General features: G+C 39.2%; 1 protein-coding gene across 1 annotated transcript; it reads right to left on the minus strand.

Moving 5' to 3' along the window:
* Positions 1 to 13,325: 13,325 nt before the first annotated feature.
* LOC122044269 (probable LRR receptor-like serine/threonine-protein kinase At1g05700) lies at positions 13,326 to 22,722 on the minus strand. The gene is made up of 14 exons (XM_042604785.1): positions 22,457 to 22,722; positions 18,557 to 18,749; positions 18,325 to 18,486; positions 17,582 to 18,096; positions 17,220 to 17,358; positions 17,044 to 17,115; positions 16,783 to 16,854; positions 16,625 to 16,705; positions 16,195 to 16,361; positions 15,842 to 16,089; positions 15,388 to 15,514; positions 14,949 to 15,017; positions 14,658 to 14,847; positions 13,326 to 14,012 (listed from the first exon to the last, which is right to left on the minus strand). Exons 1-14 carry the CDS (start codon positions 22,686 to 22,688, stop codon positions 13,574 to 13,576), a joined length of 2,706 nt encoding a protein of 901 aa, XP_042460719.1. The 5' UTR covers positions 22,689 to 22,722; the 3' UTR covers positions 13,326 to 13,573.
* Between the last annotated feature and the right edge of the window lie 64 nt (positions 22,723 to 22,786).

A 22,786-nucleotide genomic window follows, 5' to 3' on the forward strand; every position in this document is an offset into this window, starting at 1 on the left:
AGGCTTTCCGAGTAGCAACCAACACTCACCTACTCCACTCAGGAGATTTACCTATTGCCAGTGCGATCCTCCAGATCGACTGGACTTTTGCTCAGCGTTCGAACCTTCTGGACTTTCTGCTGGACTTCCGCTTCCCGGCCCGTCCAGTCTTTCACCTGGTTCGTGACACCAGGACTTTTCACCTAGGGTTACCCCGGCCCCCTTAGGACTTTTGCCTGAAGCTGTCGACCCGCCAAGACTTTCCGCATAGGGTTACCACCCCCTATGACCTAGGGTTACCACACCCTAGGATTTTCCACCTGTCTAACCGCAGTTAGGACTTTTGCCCAAGAAACCTTAGGACTTTCCTGCAAACTTGTTCAACATATTAGAAAACAAAACACCTTAACTTTGAACCCTTTGACATAATCAAAATATAGGTTCGATCGTCGGATGCTTCCCGCACCAACAAATCTTACTTCCACTAACCTTCTTGTAAATGCAAGGTTCTTCTGGATTCTTAACAAAAGAAAAATCTTTAATGGCTTCATCAAATCACAGATTCCAACTCCAAGATGTTTGCTTTAGTTCATAAATGGACCTCTTGAGTTTACATAATTTATTGGCATTCTTGAATTTTATAAAATCGGGAGGTTGTAGCATATATACTTCCTCCTGTAACCTTTCATTTAAGAAAGCAATTTTAACATCTATTGGTCACATCTCATAATCCTTGTATGCTGCTATAACTAGCAAAATTCTAATCGACTTAAGCATTGCAACAGATGAAAAGGTTTCATCATAGTCAATTCCTTGATGTTGATTCAAACTCTTTGCCATAATCCTAGCATTATAAGTACTTATGTTCCCATCCATGTCAATCTTTTCTTGAAAATCTAGTTGCACCCTATGGGTTTTACCCCTAACTAGCACATCAACCAACTCCCAAACTTGGTTGGTGTACATGGAGTCCATTTCAGATTGTATGACTTCTAGACATTTCTCGGAATCATTTGAAGCAACTGCTTTCTCATAAGTCAATGGTTCATCATCTTTGATGAGTAGCACTTCCTCACCTTGGGTTACCAACCAACCATATCTATTTGGCTCTCGGTATATTCTTGTAGACTTACGTTGATCTCACATTTCTTGAGCTGTCTCAGATAAAGGAGACACTTATACTTATGGCACTGTCTCATTGTCCAACTATTCATCTTTCAACCTATTTGTGGAGTCTATAATTTCTTCAAGACTGACTTTACTCCCACTACTTGTTTTAGAAATAAACTTTCTTTCTAAGAAAGTAGCATATAGAGTAGCAATAACTTTATGCTCACTTGGGAGATAAAAATAATATCCCATTATAGCTTTGGGATAACCTACAAATGTATATTTTATGGATCTTGCTGTAAGCTTATTAGAATTTTCATTTTCACGTAAGTATCATAACCCCATATCTTAAGGTAAGACAAATTTGATTTCTTTCCAAACTATAATTCATAAGGAGTCTTATCTACTGGATGCATATGCTCCGTTGCTCAACAACTTATTGTTGGAAACCCCAAGGTTGTTTTGGTGTGATCAATAAATTAAGTTAGGTCTTGTGTGTTTTTAACCTTGTGTCTAAGTGTGCAGGAGCTTAGGATCACAGGGAGTCTAGTGGAAGACGCAGCTAGCGAAAAGGACGGCACGCGGTGCGTCCGAGGGATGAGGCGCTGCGGAAGAGTACACCGACGGACGAGAAGGAAGCGTGCGGTGGTTCCAAGGGACGAGAAAACGGAGCGGAAGACTGCTCGAGGAGTAAGAGACGCAGCTAGCGAGAAGGTCGGCACGGGGTGCGACCGAGGGACGAAGACTGCGGATGAGTATGCTGGTGGACGAGAAGGAAGCACACGGTGATTCAGAGGGATGAGAAGCCGGAGTGGAAGCCTGCTCGAGATGACCGAAACTTGGGTTCAAGTGAGCCCTTTTTCGGATGGCCGAGATCACCCAAGTGGACAGAACTGGAGTAAAAGACCCAGACCAAGGCATACTAAAATGGAGCAGAGGTCCCAGATAAACAAGTCAACTATAGTTGACTTTATGGCTTCGGGCGCCCAAAACAGTCCGGGGCGCCTGGACCTGACTTTTTGACCATATCGAGTTTTGACTCGATCTAAACGTTAGGGGATAAAGTTTATCCCTCCCAGGACGCTCGAAACCCTTCGTGGCGCCCCGACCAAGACTATAAATATAGTCTTGGTCCAAAAGCTTTTCAACAACTCAAGCAATTCATTCTTTCTACACTTGTACGCTTTCTCTGTAGTTAAGCTTCTATTTTCTGCGCTTCATCATTGTAAGAGGCTTCTCTGCCTGAAGGAGTTTTTAGTGTGATCATCCTCCTTGGATTAACAACCTCCCAAGTTGTAACCAAGTCAAATCCGATATCTCGTCCTTTCTGTTTTATTTATTTACTCTGTATATGCAAGTGTTAGTTTAAGAAGTCGAGAAAGGTTTTCGTGTTTTTGATTTTGGCAGGCTATTCAACCCCCCTTCTAGCCGGCCCAGCGGTCCAATAAGTGGTATCAAAGCTAAGGCGTTTCAAGAGGACTAACTGTCAATCGAAGCACAGATAATGGTCAGACCAAGCATCTACCCACCAAAATTCGAAGGGGATTTCGCTACCTGAAAAAAGCGAATGCAGATATTTTTTACAATAGATTTTGAGTTAATTTTAATAATAGAATTTGTCTTTGTAGCTCCAAAGGGCAAAGAAAAATATCAATGGACAAAAAGGAGCAGGCCAACTATGTGGCAAACGACAAAGCAGAATACCATCTGCTAAGTGTTCTTCCACCACAAGAAGTCAACCGAATCGGCAACTACAACTCCGCGAAGGAACTTTGGGAAAAGTTCCTTGAGCTGCACGAAGGGATGTCCGAAGTCAAGCTCGCTAGATGAGATCTGCTTCGTAATCAGCTCACCAGCCTGCGACTTGGGGAAGACGAGACAGTTGCGCATCTACACTCGAGAATTAAAGAAATCATCACCGAACTTTCGAATCTTGAAGAAAAGGTAAGTAACCGGGATTCGCTCAGGTACGCGCTAAATTCTTTTCCGAGAAATTCAAAATGGGCATCACTAGTAGATGCCTTTTATATTTCGAAAGATTTAGAAAAAATTACATTAGAAGAATTTTTCTCGACATTTAAAGTGCACGAAGCAAGATGTGCAGGTTCGAAGGAGCCCAAGAACAACGTCGCCCTCAAAGCATCGAGAGACGAACCTGAGTCGGAGTCTTCTCTTGACGATGAGGAAATGGTAATGATGGTAAGACGGTTTAAGAATCTTTGTAAATCTAGGAAATCTATCCATCCGCAAGGGAAAAAGAAAAGAATCATCCGCTGCTACCACTGCGGCGAAGAAGGGTACGTCAAGGACAACTGCCCCAAGCTAAAGAACAAGGACAAAGATAAAGATAAGAAGCCTGTCCAAAAGCGCAAGGCCCTAAAGGCGACGTGGGATGATACGTCGTCCGAATCGGAAGTCAAGGCGTTCTCCGGGCTTGCAATAATGGCGAACCATCAAGACGACAACTACGATTCAAGCTCTTCTGCAATGAGCATCAAGAGCATCGATGAAGGGGGAGCTACGTCAGAAGAAAGCAGTAGTTCAAGGAGAGGCACAGACAACGAGATCGACAAGCTAAGTCAGGTATGATCTTTTCCTTCCGATAAACTTTTTAAATTCATTACATTGTTAACAAAAGATTGCTGTAAATTAGAAAAAGAAAATAAAAGTTTAAAAGTAATACTAGCTAAATCTTGCCCTCTAGAAGATTTAGACAAATCAAAATTAGAAAATGAAAAATTGAAATCAGAAAATGAAAATCTGAAAATTCAGGTAGATAACTTGAAAAACCATGCATGCACATCTAATACAAATTTTAGAAGATTTAATTATTTAAATTGATATTTTAGATATCACCAGGGACAAATTAGGAATATTTCAAAAAAGCATGTCCCTAAGAAATTTTTAGTTAATCTAATGGGCTAGAACCTATATTGGGTTTCTAAGTCTTACTTAGTCTAAATTTTAATCGAAATTAGCGCTTTCAGCGAGAAAATTAAACAGTGAATTTCTTTATGAGGCTTTGTTTAAGGAAGTGGTTGTTGCTCTAATAACCAAGAAGGTCTAGTGCCTCGCCATGACTTGGAAGCCAAAATATTGAAATTAAATGTTTAATTAACTTTTTGGTAAAGCATTAAAATTAAAATTAAATAATGCTTTAAAAATTTATTCAAACATTTTTATTTAGAAATTTCTTTCAAAAATAATTTTTACTTAGAAAAATTTTCTTTTTGCGTAATTTAAAAAAAATCTCAAAAATCAGTTTTGCCTAAGTTAAAAGTTTTTTTCTAAAATTAGAAATTTCTGCTTAAATTTTTACTTAGAAAAATTTTCAAAGTTGCCTAAGTCAGAATTTTTTTAAAATTCTCTTACTTAAAACTTTACTTAAAAAACCTTCTTACTTAAAGTTTTACTTAGAAATTTTTTTTGAGACTGTATTTATTGCAAAAACTTTAAAAAAAATTGTTTTATTGATTGTAAAAACTTAGAAATTTTTTGACTTAGAAATATTTTCTAGAAAATCATTTTTAAAATTTTCTAAGTGTTAACCCTTAGATTTTTCCTTGGAACCCCATTTTTTTTATGTGATCAAAGGGGGAGAAGGAAAAGTATAAGTCTAGGGGGAGGTAGATAAATTTTTTCTATCTTTTTGCACTTAATTGCAAATTAGGTAGTTTATTTTTATGTCTAGTTTTACCCTAACTTAACTTGGGTTGATCACATTAAAAAGGGAGAGATTGTTAGAACCTCAATGTTGTTTTGGTGTGATCAACAAGTTAAGTTAGGTCCTGTGTGTTTTTAACCTTATGTCTAAGTGTGTAGAAGCTTAGGATCACAGGGAGTCGAGCAGAAGACGCAGCTAGCGAGAAGGGCAGCACGCGGTGCGTCCGAGGGACGAGGCGCTGTGGAAGAGTACACCGGCGGACTGGAAGGAAGCGTGTGGTGGTTCCGAGGGACGAGAAGCCGAAGCGGAAGACTGCTCGAGGAGCAAGAGACGTAGCTAGCTAGAAGGTCGGCACGGGGTGCAACCGAGGGACGTAGACCGTGGATGAGTACGCTGGCAGACGAGAAGGAAGCACGCGGTGATTCCGAGGGACGAGAAGCCGGAGCGGAAGCCAGCTCGAGAAGACCGGAAGTTGGGTTCGGGTGAGCCCTTTTCCGGATGGTTGAGATCATCCAAGCGGACAGAACTGGAGTAGAAGACTTGGACCGAGGCAAACAGAGCAGAGGTCCAAGATGAAAAAGTCAACCATAGTTGACTTTATGGCTCCGAGCACCCGAAACCATTCCGGGCGCTCGGAACAGTCCAGGATGCCCAAAATGCTTCCGGGCGCTCGGACCTGACTTTTTGATCAGATCGAGTTTTGACTCAATCTGAACGGTAGGGGATAAAGTTTATCCCCCAGGGCGCCTGGAACCCTTCGGGGCGCCCCGACCAAAGCTATAAATATAGTCTTAGTCCAGAAGCTTTTCAACAACTCAAGCAATTCATTCTTTTTACACTTGTACGCTTTCTCTGTAATTAAGCTTCTATTTTCTGCGCTTCATCGTTGTAAGAGGCTTCTCCACCTGAAGGAGTTTTTAGTGCGATCATCTTCCTTGGATTAACAACCTCTCAGGTTGTAACCAAGTCAAATCCGGTGCCTCGTCCTTTCTGTTTTATTTATGTACTCTGTATATGCAAGTGTTAGTTTAAGAAGTTGAGAAGGGTTTTCGTGTTTTTGATTTTGGCAGGCTATTTAACTCCCCTTCTAGCCAGCCCAGCGGTCCAACACTTATGACATCCGACATTTCTATCATCTCATGATTGCGGAGGTTATAGAGGTAATATATAAACATAGGATCCTCTCCGATGACGAGGTACGCACACCTAAGACATTGTACTACGTGCATCCTATTATGCATTCTACTGTTCTACTTTTCGCTCGGGCGAGATACTAACTTGAGCATCGAAGAACCTTCGCCAGGGACCCTTTCCCTGGTTTTGGGTGCTGACGTGTTTTGGCTCATTTAATTGTGTGTAGGGATCCTAGCGCATCATCCAAGAGTCTTCAAATCAACCTCGAGGTGTTCGCCTAGTCAACGTAGTAGACACCTATCCAGCGTTCCACCTCCATCTTTCAAACAGGATCATATTTGATGTCGTCTGTGAAAATCGTAGCCTGAATTTGAAGCTCAGAGATGAAGAAGCTGGATGAGTCACCATCGTCGCATTGACTCCAGAGGAGCTGGAGATGTTGATTAACGCTCGGATACAAAAACTAGTACAGTAACAACAACAAGCTAAGCAGCCACTAGTAGTACTTTGCCACCCAATCTCGTCATGCTAACAATAGCACATCAGAGAGAAAGAGGAGCTTAGGAGGAAGACCCGGCGGAACATCAGCCCATTCCCTCGTCGGCTGTCTTGAACCCTCCTTATGTTCTGCCAGCTCATCTGCCTCTTGCACCTCACTCACCGATTGCGCGCCATCGAGCACTCTTCCGCACGCTGCCTAAATACTTGGGCCAAGAAAGACTACCTCAAGAATCTTCCGGAGAAGGACCTGTCTGAGAGGGGTACAAAGGAAAAGCTCTAGTAATTTGCAGCTCTCCCGAGCTGATTAGCACACCTTTCTCTCAGGGAGTGCTAGATAACAAATTGCCAAAACATTATCATACTCTGGCAATGAGAGTATACTCAAGAACAACTGACCCTGAAGACCACCTTCTGAAGTTTGAACACGCCACCCTCCTCCATCAGTATACGAATGACGTAAAGTGTTAAGTATTTCTCACCACACTCTTTGACTCAGCATACAGGTGGTTTAAGCGACTACTGTGTTGGAACCCCAAGGTATTTTGATGTGATCAAACAAGTTAAGTTAGGTCCTGTTTTGTCTAACCCTTGTGTCTAAGTGTGTAGGAGCTTAGGAACACAGGAAGTCGAGCGGAAGACGCAGCTAGCGAGAAGGACGGCACGGGGAGAGAGTCGACGGGCTCGGTGCGTCCGAGCGACAAGGTGACCGCGGAAGAGTACACCGGTGGACGAGATGAACGTGCGCGATGTTCAAGGGACGAGAAACCGGGAAGGAAGGCTGCTCGAGGAGAAGGCCGGAACTTGGGTTCGGGTGAGCCCTATTCCAGATGGCTGAGATCACCCAAGCTAGCGGAGCTGGAGCGAAAGACCCGGACCGAGACGAGCTGAACCGGAGCAGAGGTCTCGGACAGAGAAAAGTCAACTCTGTTGACTTTCTTGGTCCGGGCACCCAAACCATTCCGGGCGCCCGGACCCGAATTTTGACCAGGATCGCGTCAAACGTGATCTGATCGTTGGGGGATAAAGGCGCCCGGAACCCCTTCGGGGCGCCCCGACCAGTGCTATAAATATAGCATTGATCTGTACAGTTGAATTAACTAACTTGTAATCCATTTTCTCTGTGCTTTCTATTCTTTTGTACTGTCAACGCTGTAAGAGGCTACTCTGTCCAGAAGAGAATCAGATTGTGCGCCATCTTTGCCTTGGATTAGCAATCCTCTGATTGCAAACCAAGTAAACCCTCTGCGTCTATTTTAGATTCTGTTTATTTAGTCTCTTCTATTTTAATTACAAGTTTCGTTATCTAGTTAAAAATCCAAGAAAGGGTGTTTTATATTTTCAGGGCAATTCACCCCTCCCTTCTTGCCGGCCTCCAAAGGGACCAACATACTGGCCGAGTCTATACATAGCTTCAAGGATGTTTGCAAATCCTTTCTGTAAGAGATCGGTGGTCGGCTAGAAGGGGGGTTGATAGCTAGGTCACCCCCAACTTCGTTTCTTCTCTACAAGATTAGTTTGTGTAGCGGAAATACGAAAACTAAAACAATGAAAACAAACAAGAGAGAATACAAACGCTAACATGATTCCTTTACGTGGTTCAGAGATTGCTTGCTCCTACTCCACGGCGTGTCCTTGAGGTGGACTAACCCTTGATCCTTCGATGGATCAATCCCCGACATCTCCGGCTAGCTCTTACTCCTTCTCGGTGGAGCAACCTCTCACAAAGAATCTCTTCCTCTTTACAATGATAAAGTTTAGGTTTGGAAGGAAGAGAGTAGACTTGAAATCTTTGGGCAAAGACTAGGAGTTATTCAACAAGCATGAGTAACCTCCTTCATGTCCCAAAGCTTCCCTTAAATAAGAGGAGAGAGTTGATCAACACATCAACTCATCTCGGTACCAGTCGACTGGTACTTCCACCAGTCGACTGGTGCTACCGTTGGAGGTAATCAACAGCTACTTCGCTGCACCAACGGTCACTTACTAGTCGACTGGTCGCTAATGGCTAGCGAACAGAATGTTTCTATTCGCTCCCAGTCGACTACTTAGTCGATTGGACCAGTCGACTGCAACTTCTAGAAGTCGACTACCCCGGTTACACACTCTCACTCATCCTCTCCAGAGTCGCCCTCTTGAAGCCCTCTTCCTCGACCTTCGTCCCTCAAATGCACCCGAGCCCGCGGTTCCTCTCCGTGTCATCCTTCACGTTGCCTTGAAGTCCGCTTCCCTCGACTCCACTCCGTTGCTCCTCATCCGGCGGACCCTCGGATGTCTTCCACACCATCCTTCACCGACTCAAGAATCCGAGTCCTAGGATGACCTTCCCAAGCTTAGCTGCACCAAGCTCCTCATGTGTGTTTCACCAAGTCCTGCAAGACTTAAACACACATATCAAATACATATGAAAGCCTAACTTAAACTCTTTGACACACACATCAAAACCATGATCATACCAATCAAACCTAGGTCGATTGCACCAACACTTTCTTCATTATTTTGCTAGTAGCCGACGTTACCACAAGACCCCCTTGAGCCTCTTTTCACTCAAGCAAGGGCCTAAAGAAATTTTCCGGGTCTATATCAAGAAGTTTAACCAGGTGACCATGGATGTGCCCTCAACCACTCCAGAGATTTTGGTGAGCAACTTTTCTTAGGAGCTCACCGACAACGATTTCTTTCGTTCTCTCATCAGTTGGCCGCCTAGAGACTTCGATCATTTACTCAGTTAGGCGACCGAGTATATTGATGTGGAGGAAGCATAGGCGGCCTGGAAAAAGGAAGCCTCTGCACTCGCCCAAGCATCAACTCCAGAGCACTGAGCGCCCCCTCGGCCTCTATAGCTTGGAGGAGCTCGCACGGGTCCCCATCCTCATTATCCAGAACCCTGACCTCAAGCTATGAAACACATGGCGGTAGAGCAGGTGGAGTGTCCTGATCCCCTTAGATGGGGTTCGCCTCGATTTTGCACATACCATCGTTCTACAACTCACAATACTCAAGATTGCTATTATTATAATCAGGCAAATCGTCAAATTGCCAACTAAGAATACCACCGACGTTCACCGTCTCCTTGTCATCGCCAATATCAGAGACCAGACATTCCACCCAGGAGGGACTATCGAGTCATTGATTGGCACTAAAGGACGCCCCCACGACAAGGAGATAGGGCCTAAGTTCCCGCCCAAGTCCAGCAGGAGCAACCCCCGATCCAACAAGAAGAAAATTGTAATAACGCTGCTCGAGGTGATATTGGCATGATTGCAGGAGGACCAACTAACGGGGACTCCAACCATGCGAGGAAGTCACATGCCCACCGGTTGAAAATTCACGTGGTCTGTTGTAGCCAGGAAAAGGCACAAAGGGTCCGAAATTAGCTTTGGGCTCAAAGATCTAGAGGGGTGGAAATCTCCCATGATGACGCTTTGATAATTAAGGTTGTTATAGCCAATTATAATGTTCATGTCACTTTTATTAATACAGGCAACTCAATCAGCATCATTTTCAAGCAAGCATTCAAGCAGTTGTAGCTAAAGCTGAGCGAGCTTCAACCCATGGTGACGTCTCTCTATGGTTTCACTGGTAATGAAGTCCAGCCGCTTGGTCAAATAAAGTCGGCTGTATCTTTAGGGGAGGAGACCTCTAATGAGGACGCGCCGATTAACTTTCATAGTCGTGGACACACCCTCGGCCTATAACGTCACTTTGGATCGGTTGACCCTAAATTAATTTCAGGCAGTCGTCTCAACCTTCTGCCAGAAACAAAATTCTCTGTCGACGACCAGGTGGGAGAGGTCAAGGGAAATCAACTGGTAGCACGCAAGTGCTACATAGAGATCATCAAGACAGAGGCCAATGCTACCCATAAGAGCCCGATAATGGAAATCAACACCATCCGAAAAGCACCGTCCACCCTAGTATATGAAGAAAGAGAAGAGGTCTAAATTCGACCAAGCCGGTCGAAAGCCACTACTCAAATAGCAGCTGACCCGCCCCCGAAATTTAAAGAAGAGCTTGTTGTGTATTTAACACACAACAATGATGTTTTTGCTTGGGAGCCCAAAGAGATCATAGGCATATCATCCACGGTCATGGAGCACGTACTCCATGTCTTCCCTGACGCCCGTTCGATCAAGCAAAGAAAGAGAAATTTTAGGGCGAAACAGAATAAGATCATTCGGGCTGAATTGAACAAGTTACTAGAGGTCGACTATATTCGAGAGGTGCAGTTCCCGAGCTAACCGCTAACGTGGTCCTGGTGTTTAAGCTAGGAAACAAATGGAGATTTTGCATCGACTTCTAAGACCTCAACAAAATATGCTCCAAGGATTACTACCCCTTATTGAGAATTGACCAGGTAGTGAATTCAATTGCCTTTGGAGCACCTATTAGGCTAGGAGTATAATTTCTGTACTTGGAATTATTTAAGGTAGCCCAATGATCAACTCCAAAAGAACCACTCCATAGTTATATACATCACTTTTCTTGCTGAGCTAGAAGGTATTGTAATATCCGACACTACATATTTCCATCATAAATTTAGCACAAAAATAAATACAGTATTTTCTTAATGACACTTTAGTTGAAGTTGGTTGCCTCATTGTTAGTCATTATAGAGAAAGAAAATCATTAGTTCAAAAGATTAGTTTTGGGCCATAGATATGGTTTGGGATTTTCACAATGTGCATATGTTTATTGTTATTGGACAAAATAGATTTACAGTCTAAAATATGCAAAATATATGATTTAAACTTTGAGTCATAGTCAAAATACCACTTGCTACTGCCCTATAAACCTTAAAACTTATGATTCCTCTTAATTTAACTTGATGTATTTTCTATTAATCTATTTCTTCAAATTTGTTTGCCTACGTATTGCTACTTTTTTGTTTGCATTTATTCCAAAGATGAAAACATATATATATATATATATATATATATATATATATATATATATATATATATATATATATATATATATATATATATAAAATGAACCAAGCCTTCTTTTCTTCATTTTAAAAAATAAAGTAATATATATATATATATATATATATATATATATATATATATATATATATATATATATATATATATATATAAATGAATAGCTTCTTTTCTTCATTTTAAAAAATAAAGTAAATACTCAAAGCACCCGAGGAGCTAGATAGTTATATTAAACAATATGGATCTCAAAAGGAGAAGTTCCATGATGATTGATTTGTTATTTATTTATTTATTTATTTGTTGTTTTGGATTCCTGGGTTACTTTCTTTCTATCAGGTAGAGATGATTCTTGAAAAAAACTAAATAAATGAAAAACAATGATATACTCAGGATCAAGGTATCCAGGAGTTCCAACCATCAAAGTGGATATATGACTGTTTGTCTCACTTAGAAAAGCTTTCGAAAGTCCAAAATCTGCTATCTTAGCTTCCAGAGTTTCACTCAAAAGAATATTTCCTAACTTCACATCTCTATGAACTAATGGTGGTTTGAATCCTTTGAGCAAATACTCTAGCCTTAATGCAATTAAATAAATGGATGAATGGTTTGGAAATTAGGCAAGGAGATATTGATAGTTGACAATTCACATTATTTCAAACCTTGTCGAGCGTCAGTTGTAATATGAAGACGTTGTCTCCAGCTTGAAGCTCTAGCAATGTTTGCCCCGCCTACATATTAGGGATGGCAATGGGTCGGGTTCAGGTCGGATTCTATATCCTTCGTACCCATACCCATCGGGTATAGGATATCCGATGAGTGTACCCATATCCATTAAAGGACCGGATATATTCTATATGTGTAATATTTCTTCTTTCTATCAAACTATTATTATTCAAAAAAATATATTAAAATTAGCATCCTATTAAAAAATATATATATAATTAAAAATAGATTAAACATCTATATAATCTCCTACTAATATCAACAAAAAATAATAAGTTACATTTTAGAAAAAAAAAATTCTTTAATATATGTATATATATTATTTAATCGAGTATTCGGGTCGGGTATCGAGTATTGATAGTCCCTCCATATCCTCCTCTATTCGGGTCGGATGTCAGATCCTCCATCAGATTCGGATGAAATTGCCATCCCTACTACATATATCATGTCAAATTAATAAATCATCAACATTCAGTAATAAAAAGCAATAAGTTAAATGAAGTAAAGATTGCTTTGTGTAAGTCTTAGTTATCTTTTATTTATTAATCTTAGACATCTTTCTTATTTGCCGGATTTGTTTTATTTAAATATCCTTATAATGCAAATTTTGTAAAAGTCACATTTTCATAAAATATCTCATCATACTTTTCAAAATACATTTTCAATTAAGTCATTTACCAGATTATTATTTCATTAAAGAATTTCATCAAGATCCTAAAAAAATTACATCATGAAACTATGGAGCTTATATATATATATATATAATATAAAATATAAAATATAAAAGAAGATTAATAAAAATTATAAATAAACATTAATAAAATAACAAATATTTTTTTTAAGTATGATAATGAGAACGTAGTCAATTGGAAAAAAATGAAATAAATGGCTATACTTTAGCTAAATCAGCATCCAATTAATTATTTTTTAATTTATTTCATTTTTTTGATCTTGTGATTTTTATTTGAAAGGGAATGACTCGGCTAGGTGGAATAGTCGAGCCGAAATATAAAAATAATAATAGAACAGATAAAAAATATAAATAAGAAAATATCAAAAAAACAGGTATAATGGAAAGAACAGGTTGCTGCACAGACCCTTCCTGCTAAGCCCAAAGTTTGTGTTTGAAAGCACAGCTTTTACAAGTCTCAATTCCAGAATTTGAATGATCTTAGATATTAAATATGCTAAAATAATGTATTGGTGAGGATCAGCTACACTGAACATTATTGCCAAGGATTGAGGAACTTATATCTTAATAACAAGGAGCAAGAAAAATAGGGAATTTATTCAGTAACAAAGAGATGACATGATCAAAATACAAGATGCTTGTTTCAAGATGAAAATGGAAGAGTTTACAATAATTTTTGCCATAGAAAATAAATGTATCATCTACACTCCACCAAATACTATTTTCCTTCGCACTAACAATAACATGTAAAACACTACGTGAAGACATTCTTGAACCTTCAACCATTACGACACAATTTTAAGAGGAAAGAGTTTAGCAAACCCATGTTTATCTTACCTTTGGTTCAAAAATCTCAGTCATTCTAGACACTCCTATCTCAGGAGCACTGTTTGAGCTCACATTGCTTATTTCTGAATATAGATTCTGATTGGTCCCACTATTATAATAAGAGTTCTCTAGTTCTAAGCTCTCTTTCAGCTGCATCGCAACTTCTGTCATGTTTGACCGTTGTTGGGACCTTTCTGCCGTGCATTTCAACGCGATATCAGCACATTTCCAGACACAATTTATATCATACTCCCCTTCGAGTCTAGGATCTACAACATCTTCAATGTTTCCTTTGTCAAGCCTTTGGAGCACCCATTGGGCTAGGTGTACATTTTCTGTACCTGGAACTATTGGAGGCAGCCCAGTGATTAGTTCCAAAAGAACCACTCCGAAACTATACACATCACTTTTCTCGCTGAGCTGGAAGGTATTACAATACCTAAGACGTAATACGATAAATTTTCAATCAGAAATTTTTCACAAAAATAAATACAGTATGAAAGCTTAATGACACTTCAGTTGAAGTTGATTGCCTAATTCTTAGATATTATAGAGAGAGAGAGTCACTAGTCAAAAATATTAGTAGGGGAAACATGGCTAATGGCTGGATATGACTTGGGATTTTCACAATGTGCATATACTTACTTGTTATTGGACAAAATGGAACATGCAAGATATATGATTTAAAAGTGATGATCCAAATACCACATGCTACTGCCCTATAATTCTTAAAACTCATGATTCCTCTTTTATTTAACTTGATGTATTTTTATTAATCTATTTCTTCAAATTTTTTTGCCTACTTATTGCTAGAACTATTAAAGTTTTCGGTGATTGCATTTCATTCCTGGATAGAAAAATCATATATATTATGAAACAAGCCTTCTTTCCTTCATTAAAAGAAAACTAAATTAAATAGTTCAAGCACACAGGAGATGGGAAATTATATTAAAACATGAATCTGAAAATGAAAAGTTCCATGATGATGAATTTTATTTTCTTTTTGGATTCCTTGGTTACTATCTTTCTACTAGGTAGAGATGCGTGCGTGAAACAATTAAATAAATGAAAAACTGCAACATACTCAGGATCAAGATATCCAGGAGTTCCAACCACCAAAGTGGATATATGACTGTTTGTCTCACTTAGAAAAGCTTTCGAAAGCCCAAAATCTGCTATCTTAGCTCCCAGAGTTTCACTCAAAAGGATATTTCCTGACTTCACATCTCTATGAACTAATGGTGGTTTGCATCCTTTGTGCAAATACTCTAGCCCTGCAATGCAATTTAATAAATGAACCAAGATGGACTCAGATGAATGGTTTGGGAATCAAGGAAGGGGATATTGATACTTGACGGTTCACATTATTCCAAACCTTGTGCAGCGTCAATTGCAATATGAAGACGTTGTCTCCATGTTAAAGCTCTAGCATTGTTTGCCCTGCCTGCATCATGTCAAATTAACAAGTCAACAACATTCAGTAAGGAAAAGTAATAAGTTAAATGAAGTAAAGATTGCTTGGTATAAGTAATGGCATTGTTACTCTGTTGGTCAGTAGTGCCTGTCAAAACATTATAAGATAAATAAAAGAATTTTTAGACATCATCATTCTCCCTTTCATACTCTTAGTTGTATTGAACTTGTACACAACAGCAAGCAAATAAGAATGCACGTATTAGATTGAATATATTGTTAAATAGTTAGATTGTAAGATGAATCTAATTCTTGTCACCTGATTGTCATGCATGCTATAAAGCAAGTGATATTATGAAAGGAACCAGCTATTAGCAATGATATTCAATGCAGTTCCAAACCTCGCAGATGATCTTGTACTGTTCCTTGAGACATAAACTCATAGACAAGTGCCAAATGATTTACTTCATTGCAATAGCCAATAAAAGAAACTAAATTCCGATGATGAACCCTAGTCAAGTGTTGGGCCTGAAAAAACATAATCAGTGATGCTTACGAACTAAAAACATCAAGATCCAAACTAAATCAAAGAAACAGAAGTGAATGGGGCAATTAATATTATATAGTCTCTGACTATTCATGAACAGGGCATAATTGTTCAAGAATACTATTACTATATGTTTGAAAGAATAATAAAATTTCATCAACTCTGATTTTTTTTGTAAAATATACGAGTCTATACATTCATTCCCCTCCCCATCTTTAGTTATGCAAAATCTTCCAATGGATTCACATTCAACAACCACCTCCAACCAATTAAATTCAGCTATCCACATATGTATAAGATTTATTTACCTCAGCAAGAAACTCCTTAGTTCCTTGTGATGATGATTGTGATAACATTTTGACCGCAACTTGAATACCATCTTCCAAATGTCCATGGAAAACAAACCCAAATCCTCCTTTGCCTAGGATCTTTTGAAAGTTATTAGTGATGTTCTGTAATTCCATGTAAGTGAATTGGCGATTTTCAAGCTGCAATACATTATTTGTTTGCTTTGGGAAAGCATTATATGGATCGACTGAGCTGCCTTTTCTCAAACCTTCCAAGTTTCAAATAAAGAATAAGATTGGTAAATGCATGTCAAAAAATGGATGATGGTCTATTATTACTAAACAACTGCAAGAGTATGTCACAGAAATCTCACCTTGTGTTTTCCTCACCTTCCAAACTATGATTATCACTGCAAGAAGTATTAACACAGGAACTATACAAAGAATCACGATCACCGGTGTTGATATTTTCTTCTTTTTTGCTACAGGCATCACATTGCACAATGTACCATTGTTACAGAGATGTGGATTCCCATCCAGTCTGCATGATATTATAACTCGCTTAATGGTTAAAGATATGTATGAAGTTATGAAGAATTCTCCTACCAAAAGAAGAAAGAAGTGGCTGAGTTCAAGTACAAATTGAACAAACTTTAATGCCAAATCATTACCCTAAGTTTAAACACCTAAACTCCAAATATTTCTTGACACCATGCCTAGATCTCTTTCATAGTCAGGTGAGCCCTAACATATTATGAATCATTAAGAAAAATGGATGGACCTAAACTTAAAAGTAACACAAACCTTAAGGTAAGTAAACCATTTTGTGCCATTTCAAGGAGGTTCGAAGGAACTGATCCATTTAACAGGTTGCCCGTCAAATCACTACAAGAAATCATGAAATATTAAACCATTATCTACCTTATCAATAAAATTAAAAAAGGATTAAGAACTATGCTTACAGTAGTTTGAGAGAACTTAAGTTTGCTAGTTCATCAGGTATTTGCCCTGTTAAATTGTTGTAAGACAAATCCCTGAAAAAAATGATTAAAGAACAATTGTTAGATAATAATTCCTCCTAAAATGTTGCATGGTTTCACAACAAATGATTGTGTGGCCTGGCATTGATCCCAACAATCCAAGACTGTTAATAACTGTTTGCCGTATTCAATGAATATTGAAAGGAAAAGGGAAAACAAATAGCAAACAATGAGTAGCATTACAAGTATTGAAGTGCACTAAAACTGGCAACAGATTTGGTTATTTCCCCAGTCAACCCACTTGATGACAGATTCCTACAGAACAATAGTGACTAGTAAGAATATTACAGAATTTCCAAATGGTTGGTCCTGGTATTTCATGATCAATAGTTAGAGTTAGATGAACTTGCAGAACTCACAAAGCAGTGACTCTTGGAGAATTTGACAAGCTATAAGTACAATTTAGTCCATCCCAAACAAAAGCACTAGGGGAACATGGATCTCCCATCCAATTCCTCTGGATCCGATACCACTCCTTGATCACGGTCATGGCATCAACTGTAAAAAAGAGAAAAATAATCAACAATTACCATAATTAAGTTTTTGTTTTCTGGCAGACATCAAATTTAGGAAAATTTGAACAACTTAAAATAAAGGTTTGAGCTTTTCGTGAGAATTTGAATTGGAACTTCTTTTTCCGTGGCCACTCTGCCTTAGCCCTTTCAGGAACTGAGAGAAGTGAAAAAAAAAAGGGCGAAGGAACGAAAGTGGCTACATATACCATCACCAACATCCGAGGGCACGGAGGTGTTGCTCATGGTCACGTAGAGCTCGAAGGCATTGAGGATGGGCGGGAGAGTGGAGTTGCTGAGAGCCTCGAGGGAGATGTTATAGGTGGGGGACGAAGGGAAGGGCAGGAGGCTGTAGACGGCGTCCGAGTAGAGATATTCGGGGGTCATTACATCCCCCAACCAGTGGATTCCATTCACGTAGATGTTGAACTGCCGCGATTGATTGGTGCCGGCGAGGTCTAAGATCTCAGATATGTGGAGGATGGGGAAGAACTGGTTGACGGCGCCGGGTAAGGGATCCCATGTGATGAGGATGCTGGAGGAGTTGATGGGGGTGACGGCGGTCTGCATGACGACAGAGGGAACTTGGAACAAATCCTGGGGAAGGTTTCGGACGGTGGAGTTGGTGGAGACGTAGTTCCATCCCGGGAAGCTCCATGAACCCCAGAACCGATCGAGCGGGTCGGCCGGATACCTAGAGATAGGAAGCGCGAAGCGCATTTTACCAATTTACTCCAAAAATAATAAATAAATTACTTTGAAGACATTTCAAAATTATAAAATGAGTAAAAAAAAATAAAAGAATATTCTCGATTTCTATCATCGTATAAAGATTTTCCGATTATTTTTCTTAAAATTATATTTATTTCAATTCTATTATAGCAGCTTTATTTTTAAAATAATGTTAAAATAATTTGATTTTTAAAAATATTAAAAATAAATAAATAGAAACCAGAGGTAGCCAGACTCCATTCCCAAGTTCCATCGGTTGAATAGCACCAAACTCCGCCCTTTGTTCGCCGCTGGGTAGAGAACGGGCTTCAATGGCCGCAAGTCGATCCCCGAGATGAACGGCGTCCCCGTGCCGGTGTTCACCAGGCACACCGACAAGTATCTAAAAGAAAGAGATCACATTTAATAATGGTTCATTCAATAATCTCTTGGTTTTGCATACTGAACCATACCCGGCGGTGGCCACCGTGATGGTCTCCTTCACGTAGAAAAAGGTGGAGTCGGCCACGCTCACACTGTCCCAGTAGTTGACGCCGAAGTGGAGGTCGAAGGCCAACAGCTGTCCGTCTAGCCCGTCGTAGTTGCCGTAAAGGAACAATGCCCGGAGGAGGTACTTGGACCCCCGCGCCACCACCGGCGACCGAATGGTGTAGCCAGGGGCGTAGTCAAGATTCAAAGATATCTGGGGCTGACTATAATTGATATAAAAAATTAATCAATTCAAAAATACAAATAAAAGTATGTGAATATTAATTTTTCAAAAACATGACATAAAATATTTAATATTCAGTACATTCAAAAGCATAGAATAAAAATATTATTGAAGTTGTGCTCTTCGATTTTTCTTAGAATCAAACTCATTAATTATTGTATCATTATCAATAGTTTCCGCTAACTCCCGTTCAATATAGATGACCATAGAATTTGTTAAAAACTCTTCTTCCATCTTGTTACGAAGAGCTGTTTTAACAAGTTTCATAGCTGAAAATGCTCGTTCCGTTATTGCTGTAGAGACGGGAAGAGTTAAAACAAGACGAATCAACCTGCCAATTAAATAATATACTGTATTCAATATATAAGTAAATGATATAATTATAATATATATAAACTAATAAATAAGAAAAAATTACCTGTCAATCAAATTGTAACTTCCTGATTTGTTTGTTTCAATTAATCTTCGACATAATTCAGAAATAGTTGATAAATTCTGAAATCTTTCATGACCAACAATATCAATCTTATAGTGCTCCAATTGCATTCTCAAGTGGTGTAAATCTTGTGTATCAAAATCAAAAGGATAGAATTTCTCAGCAAGTCGATAGATGTGATCAACATTAAAAAGCTTAAAGTTTTCTTTAGGTTCCAAAGCACAACTAAGCTTAAGAAGTTCCACTGCCTCATCCTTGAATCTACTATTAAGCTCTTCAACTTGAAAATCTATTGCAGCAGTAAATACATCAAATCGATAGTGATGCTCAACTGTGATTGAATCATTTTGTTGACAAGAACGACCTGTAGCAGATTTATAACGAGCTTCCATTTGAGGTATCTCAATGTCATACTTGGCACAAACTTCTTTCACATAACTAAGTAGAATAGCAAATCCTTCTTCTCTCAAAGTCTGAAGCAAAGTTTTAGTAGTTGAAACATAGTCCATTGCATTTAAAATATCTAAAGATTTCTCTTGCAATGCTCGACAAAGCAGATTTGTTAACCCCATTATCTTTTGCATCAAATGTAATATGAATATGAAATCAAAAGACTTCATCGCTATTAGCAAACCACTAGCTTCACCACGGATGGAGTTAGAGGACCCATCATTCACCATGTTTTCTAATACGGTAATCACAGAACTATACATATCAATCATGTTACAAATTGAGTCAAAATTAGAACTCCAGCGAGTCTTTCCAGGCCGTAGTAAATTTCCAATTTGATTACATCCTCTACCAGTATCACGTTCACCAATAGCTACCATATGCGCAACTTCAGCTTTTTGAGCAGAAAGTAACTCAGCATGACATTTAGGAGACGCATTAAAGAGATTACAAATGGAATTCAATTTTGAAAAGAATAACCAAATGGATACCTCTTTTTCAGCAGCTGCAGTTAATGCTAGTTGAAGTCGATGAGCGAAACAATGTACATAATATGCACATGAACAATCTTTCAAGAATAGAGCTTGTAATCCATTCCAAGAGCCACGCATATTGCTAGCACCATCATATCCTTGTCCCCGCATGTTGTGGATATGCAAATCATAACAGCCAAGAGTATCAGATATTTTTTTCTTAAGTGTTGCAGCAGTTGTGTCAGTCACATGTACAATAGCAAAGAATCGCTCTCGTAAAAAACCATCAATATCCACAAATCTTAATACAATAGCCATCTGCTCTTTGTTAGATGTATCTCTTGCTTCATCAACTAAAATATAAAATTTTGCATCCCCGATTTCTTTACGAATCTTAGTTCTCACTTGATTGGCAAAAATATTCAAAATATCTTTCTGAATATCTGGTGAAGTATACTTTGCATTTTTTGGAGCTTTCTCTAAGACGATGCCCCCAATATTCTCATTCATTTTTCCTATAAATTTTATCATCTCAATAAAATTTCCACGATTATTAGAAGATGGAGATTCATCATGCCCTCTAAATGTGCATGCTTGTAAAGTAAGCCATCGAATGCTTTCAATAGTTGCTGTAAGCCGCAATCTGTTCTTCTGTTTTTCTTCTGAAGATTGTGCATTCATCATTTTATCAATATGACGAGGTATATTCATCAAATTATCAAGATGTTCCATAGCATTATTATGTGGTGAAGTATTGCATCCTATATGCATAAAAAATGCACATCTATCACCATCATTAACTCGCTTCCAACATTTGAATCCATCCGTCGTAAATGCAGGATTACGAGGATGCTTATGATCAAACAAGAAGCATGGAAAACAAAATGCAGCATCTTTTGAAGGAGAATACTCTAACCAAGTAAATTTTTTAAACCAATGACTTTGAAATCGTCGATTTTGACTTCCGAATTTGGTCGGTGGATACTCATTCTTAATAGGCTGATATGGCCCCATCTTAATATAAGCTTGTCTAATTTCATCCCTTTGATTAATAGGATATTTCCATATCGGAGTACGTAATCCTGGATCAAGAGAACTGATATCAATATCTGTTATAGGAGATTTGTTAGATTGTTGATCGCTTGAATTTGATATATCAATATTGGATGAAGAATTCCCTTGACTGGTCAATCTCTCCTCTTTTGCTTCAAAAAAAGAATTAATAGTTTTTCTTTTCTTCATTCCTTGAGTTTTCTGTATTAAAGTGAATAAATATAGAAATTATCATTATCCAATAATAAGAAAATATCCCTTAATAACAAATCAGATACAACATAATACGAAGTCATATGTTGCTAATATCGAAACATTAATAACTAAAATAACCAAGTATATAAATAAAAGTAACCAACTTAATGATCTAATCTATATGTCATCGAATCATTTTATCTAACCGATTAAACTAAGTATTACTTATAAATCAATTAAACTGATTAATATTTAATTATCTAATTAAATTATCTTTAATTAATTAACTAATTAATTAAAATAAATTCAATTACCTGATTTGGTTGTAGTTCTTGACAGTAAGATTGGGGTTTCACTTTCTCATCCCAAACATGTTCAGACTTGAAATATGTTACTCTATAGCAACCAAACAAAATTCCTGCAACAAATGATTTTAAATGATATATCGATTCTCGAATAATTTCATATTCATCAAAGTATCTTTCTTGTACCTCAGTTCTAAAATCTTCCCTCAATACAATATGTATATCACGATCCCAAAGAGCCCAAAACAACCAATTTGCAAAACGCAATACAAGCAAATTCTGAGCAAATTCCTTTCCCAGATATTTTGCGCGTTTAGGGAGAAGGGAGGACGCGTACGAGATGGGACAAGGAAAGCGGCGTCGGCGCTGGCGTAGGTTGTCACGCGGCAAGTAGAGAGTTGTGTGTGTTGTAATTGTGGGTCTGTGGCTGTGGCAACGTCGTTGTGGAGGCGGCGACGTGAGATGAAGCAGTCGTTGTGGGTCTATAGCAGCGTCGTTGTGGAGGCGGTATCGTGAGATGAAGGAGTCGTTGTGGAGGCGGTATCGTGAGATGAAGCAGACGTTGGTGTTGCGGCGGCGGCGGCGGCGGCGGCGTGAGATGAAGGTAAAAAAATAGGTTTAATTTGATGAAAGCATATTAGCATAGGGCTAAATTTTTTTTTTTTTTTTTTTTTGTTTTAATTGGGTGGGGCTGGAGCCCACCCTAGCCCAAGGGTGGCTCCGCCCCTGGGTGTAGCAGTTGCGGGTGCCGTTGGGGAAGGCGCGGAGGGTGCGGAGCTTCGGGGACAAAGAGTCGCTGGAGATGTTGCGGTTGACGCCAGTGTCAATGAAACCGGCGTCGGAGACGTAGGAGATGTTGGTGAGGGGGTCGACGTAGGACGAACCGGGCTCAATGCCGCAGTCGATGGAGAGGAAGCCGAGGGCGTCGGTGGACTGGGAGAGAGCTCCGGGGGAAGCCATGGTGAGGGCGAAGAGGATCGGCCACCAAAATCTGGAATCCATTTTTTTCTGGATGTATGCAATCGCCATGGCAGAGCAGAGCAGAGCATCGTTCATGT

The sequence above is a fragment of the Zingiber officinale genome, chromosome 2A (genome assembly GCF_018446385.1).
Source record: "Zingiber officinale cultivar Zhangliang chromosome 2A, Zo_v1.1, whole genome shotgun sequence".
NCBI lineage: Eukaryota > Viridiplantae > Streptophyta > Magnoliopsida > Zingiberales > Zingiberaceae > Zingiber > Zingiber officinale.

Bases quoted from the DNA above. Each gene is read 5' to 3' on its own strand.
- LOC122044269 (XM_042604785.1), bottom strand. From the start codon at position 22,688: ATGGCTTCCCCCGGAGCTCTCTCCCAGTCCACCGACGCCCTCGGCTTC. The intron at 16,855-17,043 runs GTAATGCTACTC...CATTTTTTTCAG, and splicing joins TTTAGTGCACTTCAATACTT to GGATTTGTCTTACAACAATT. The intron at 16,706-16,782 runs GTAAGCATAGTT...GATTTCTTGTAG, and splicing joins TTAAGTTCTCTCAAACTACT to TGATTTGACGGGCAACCTGT.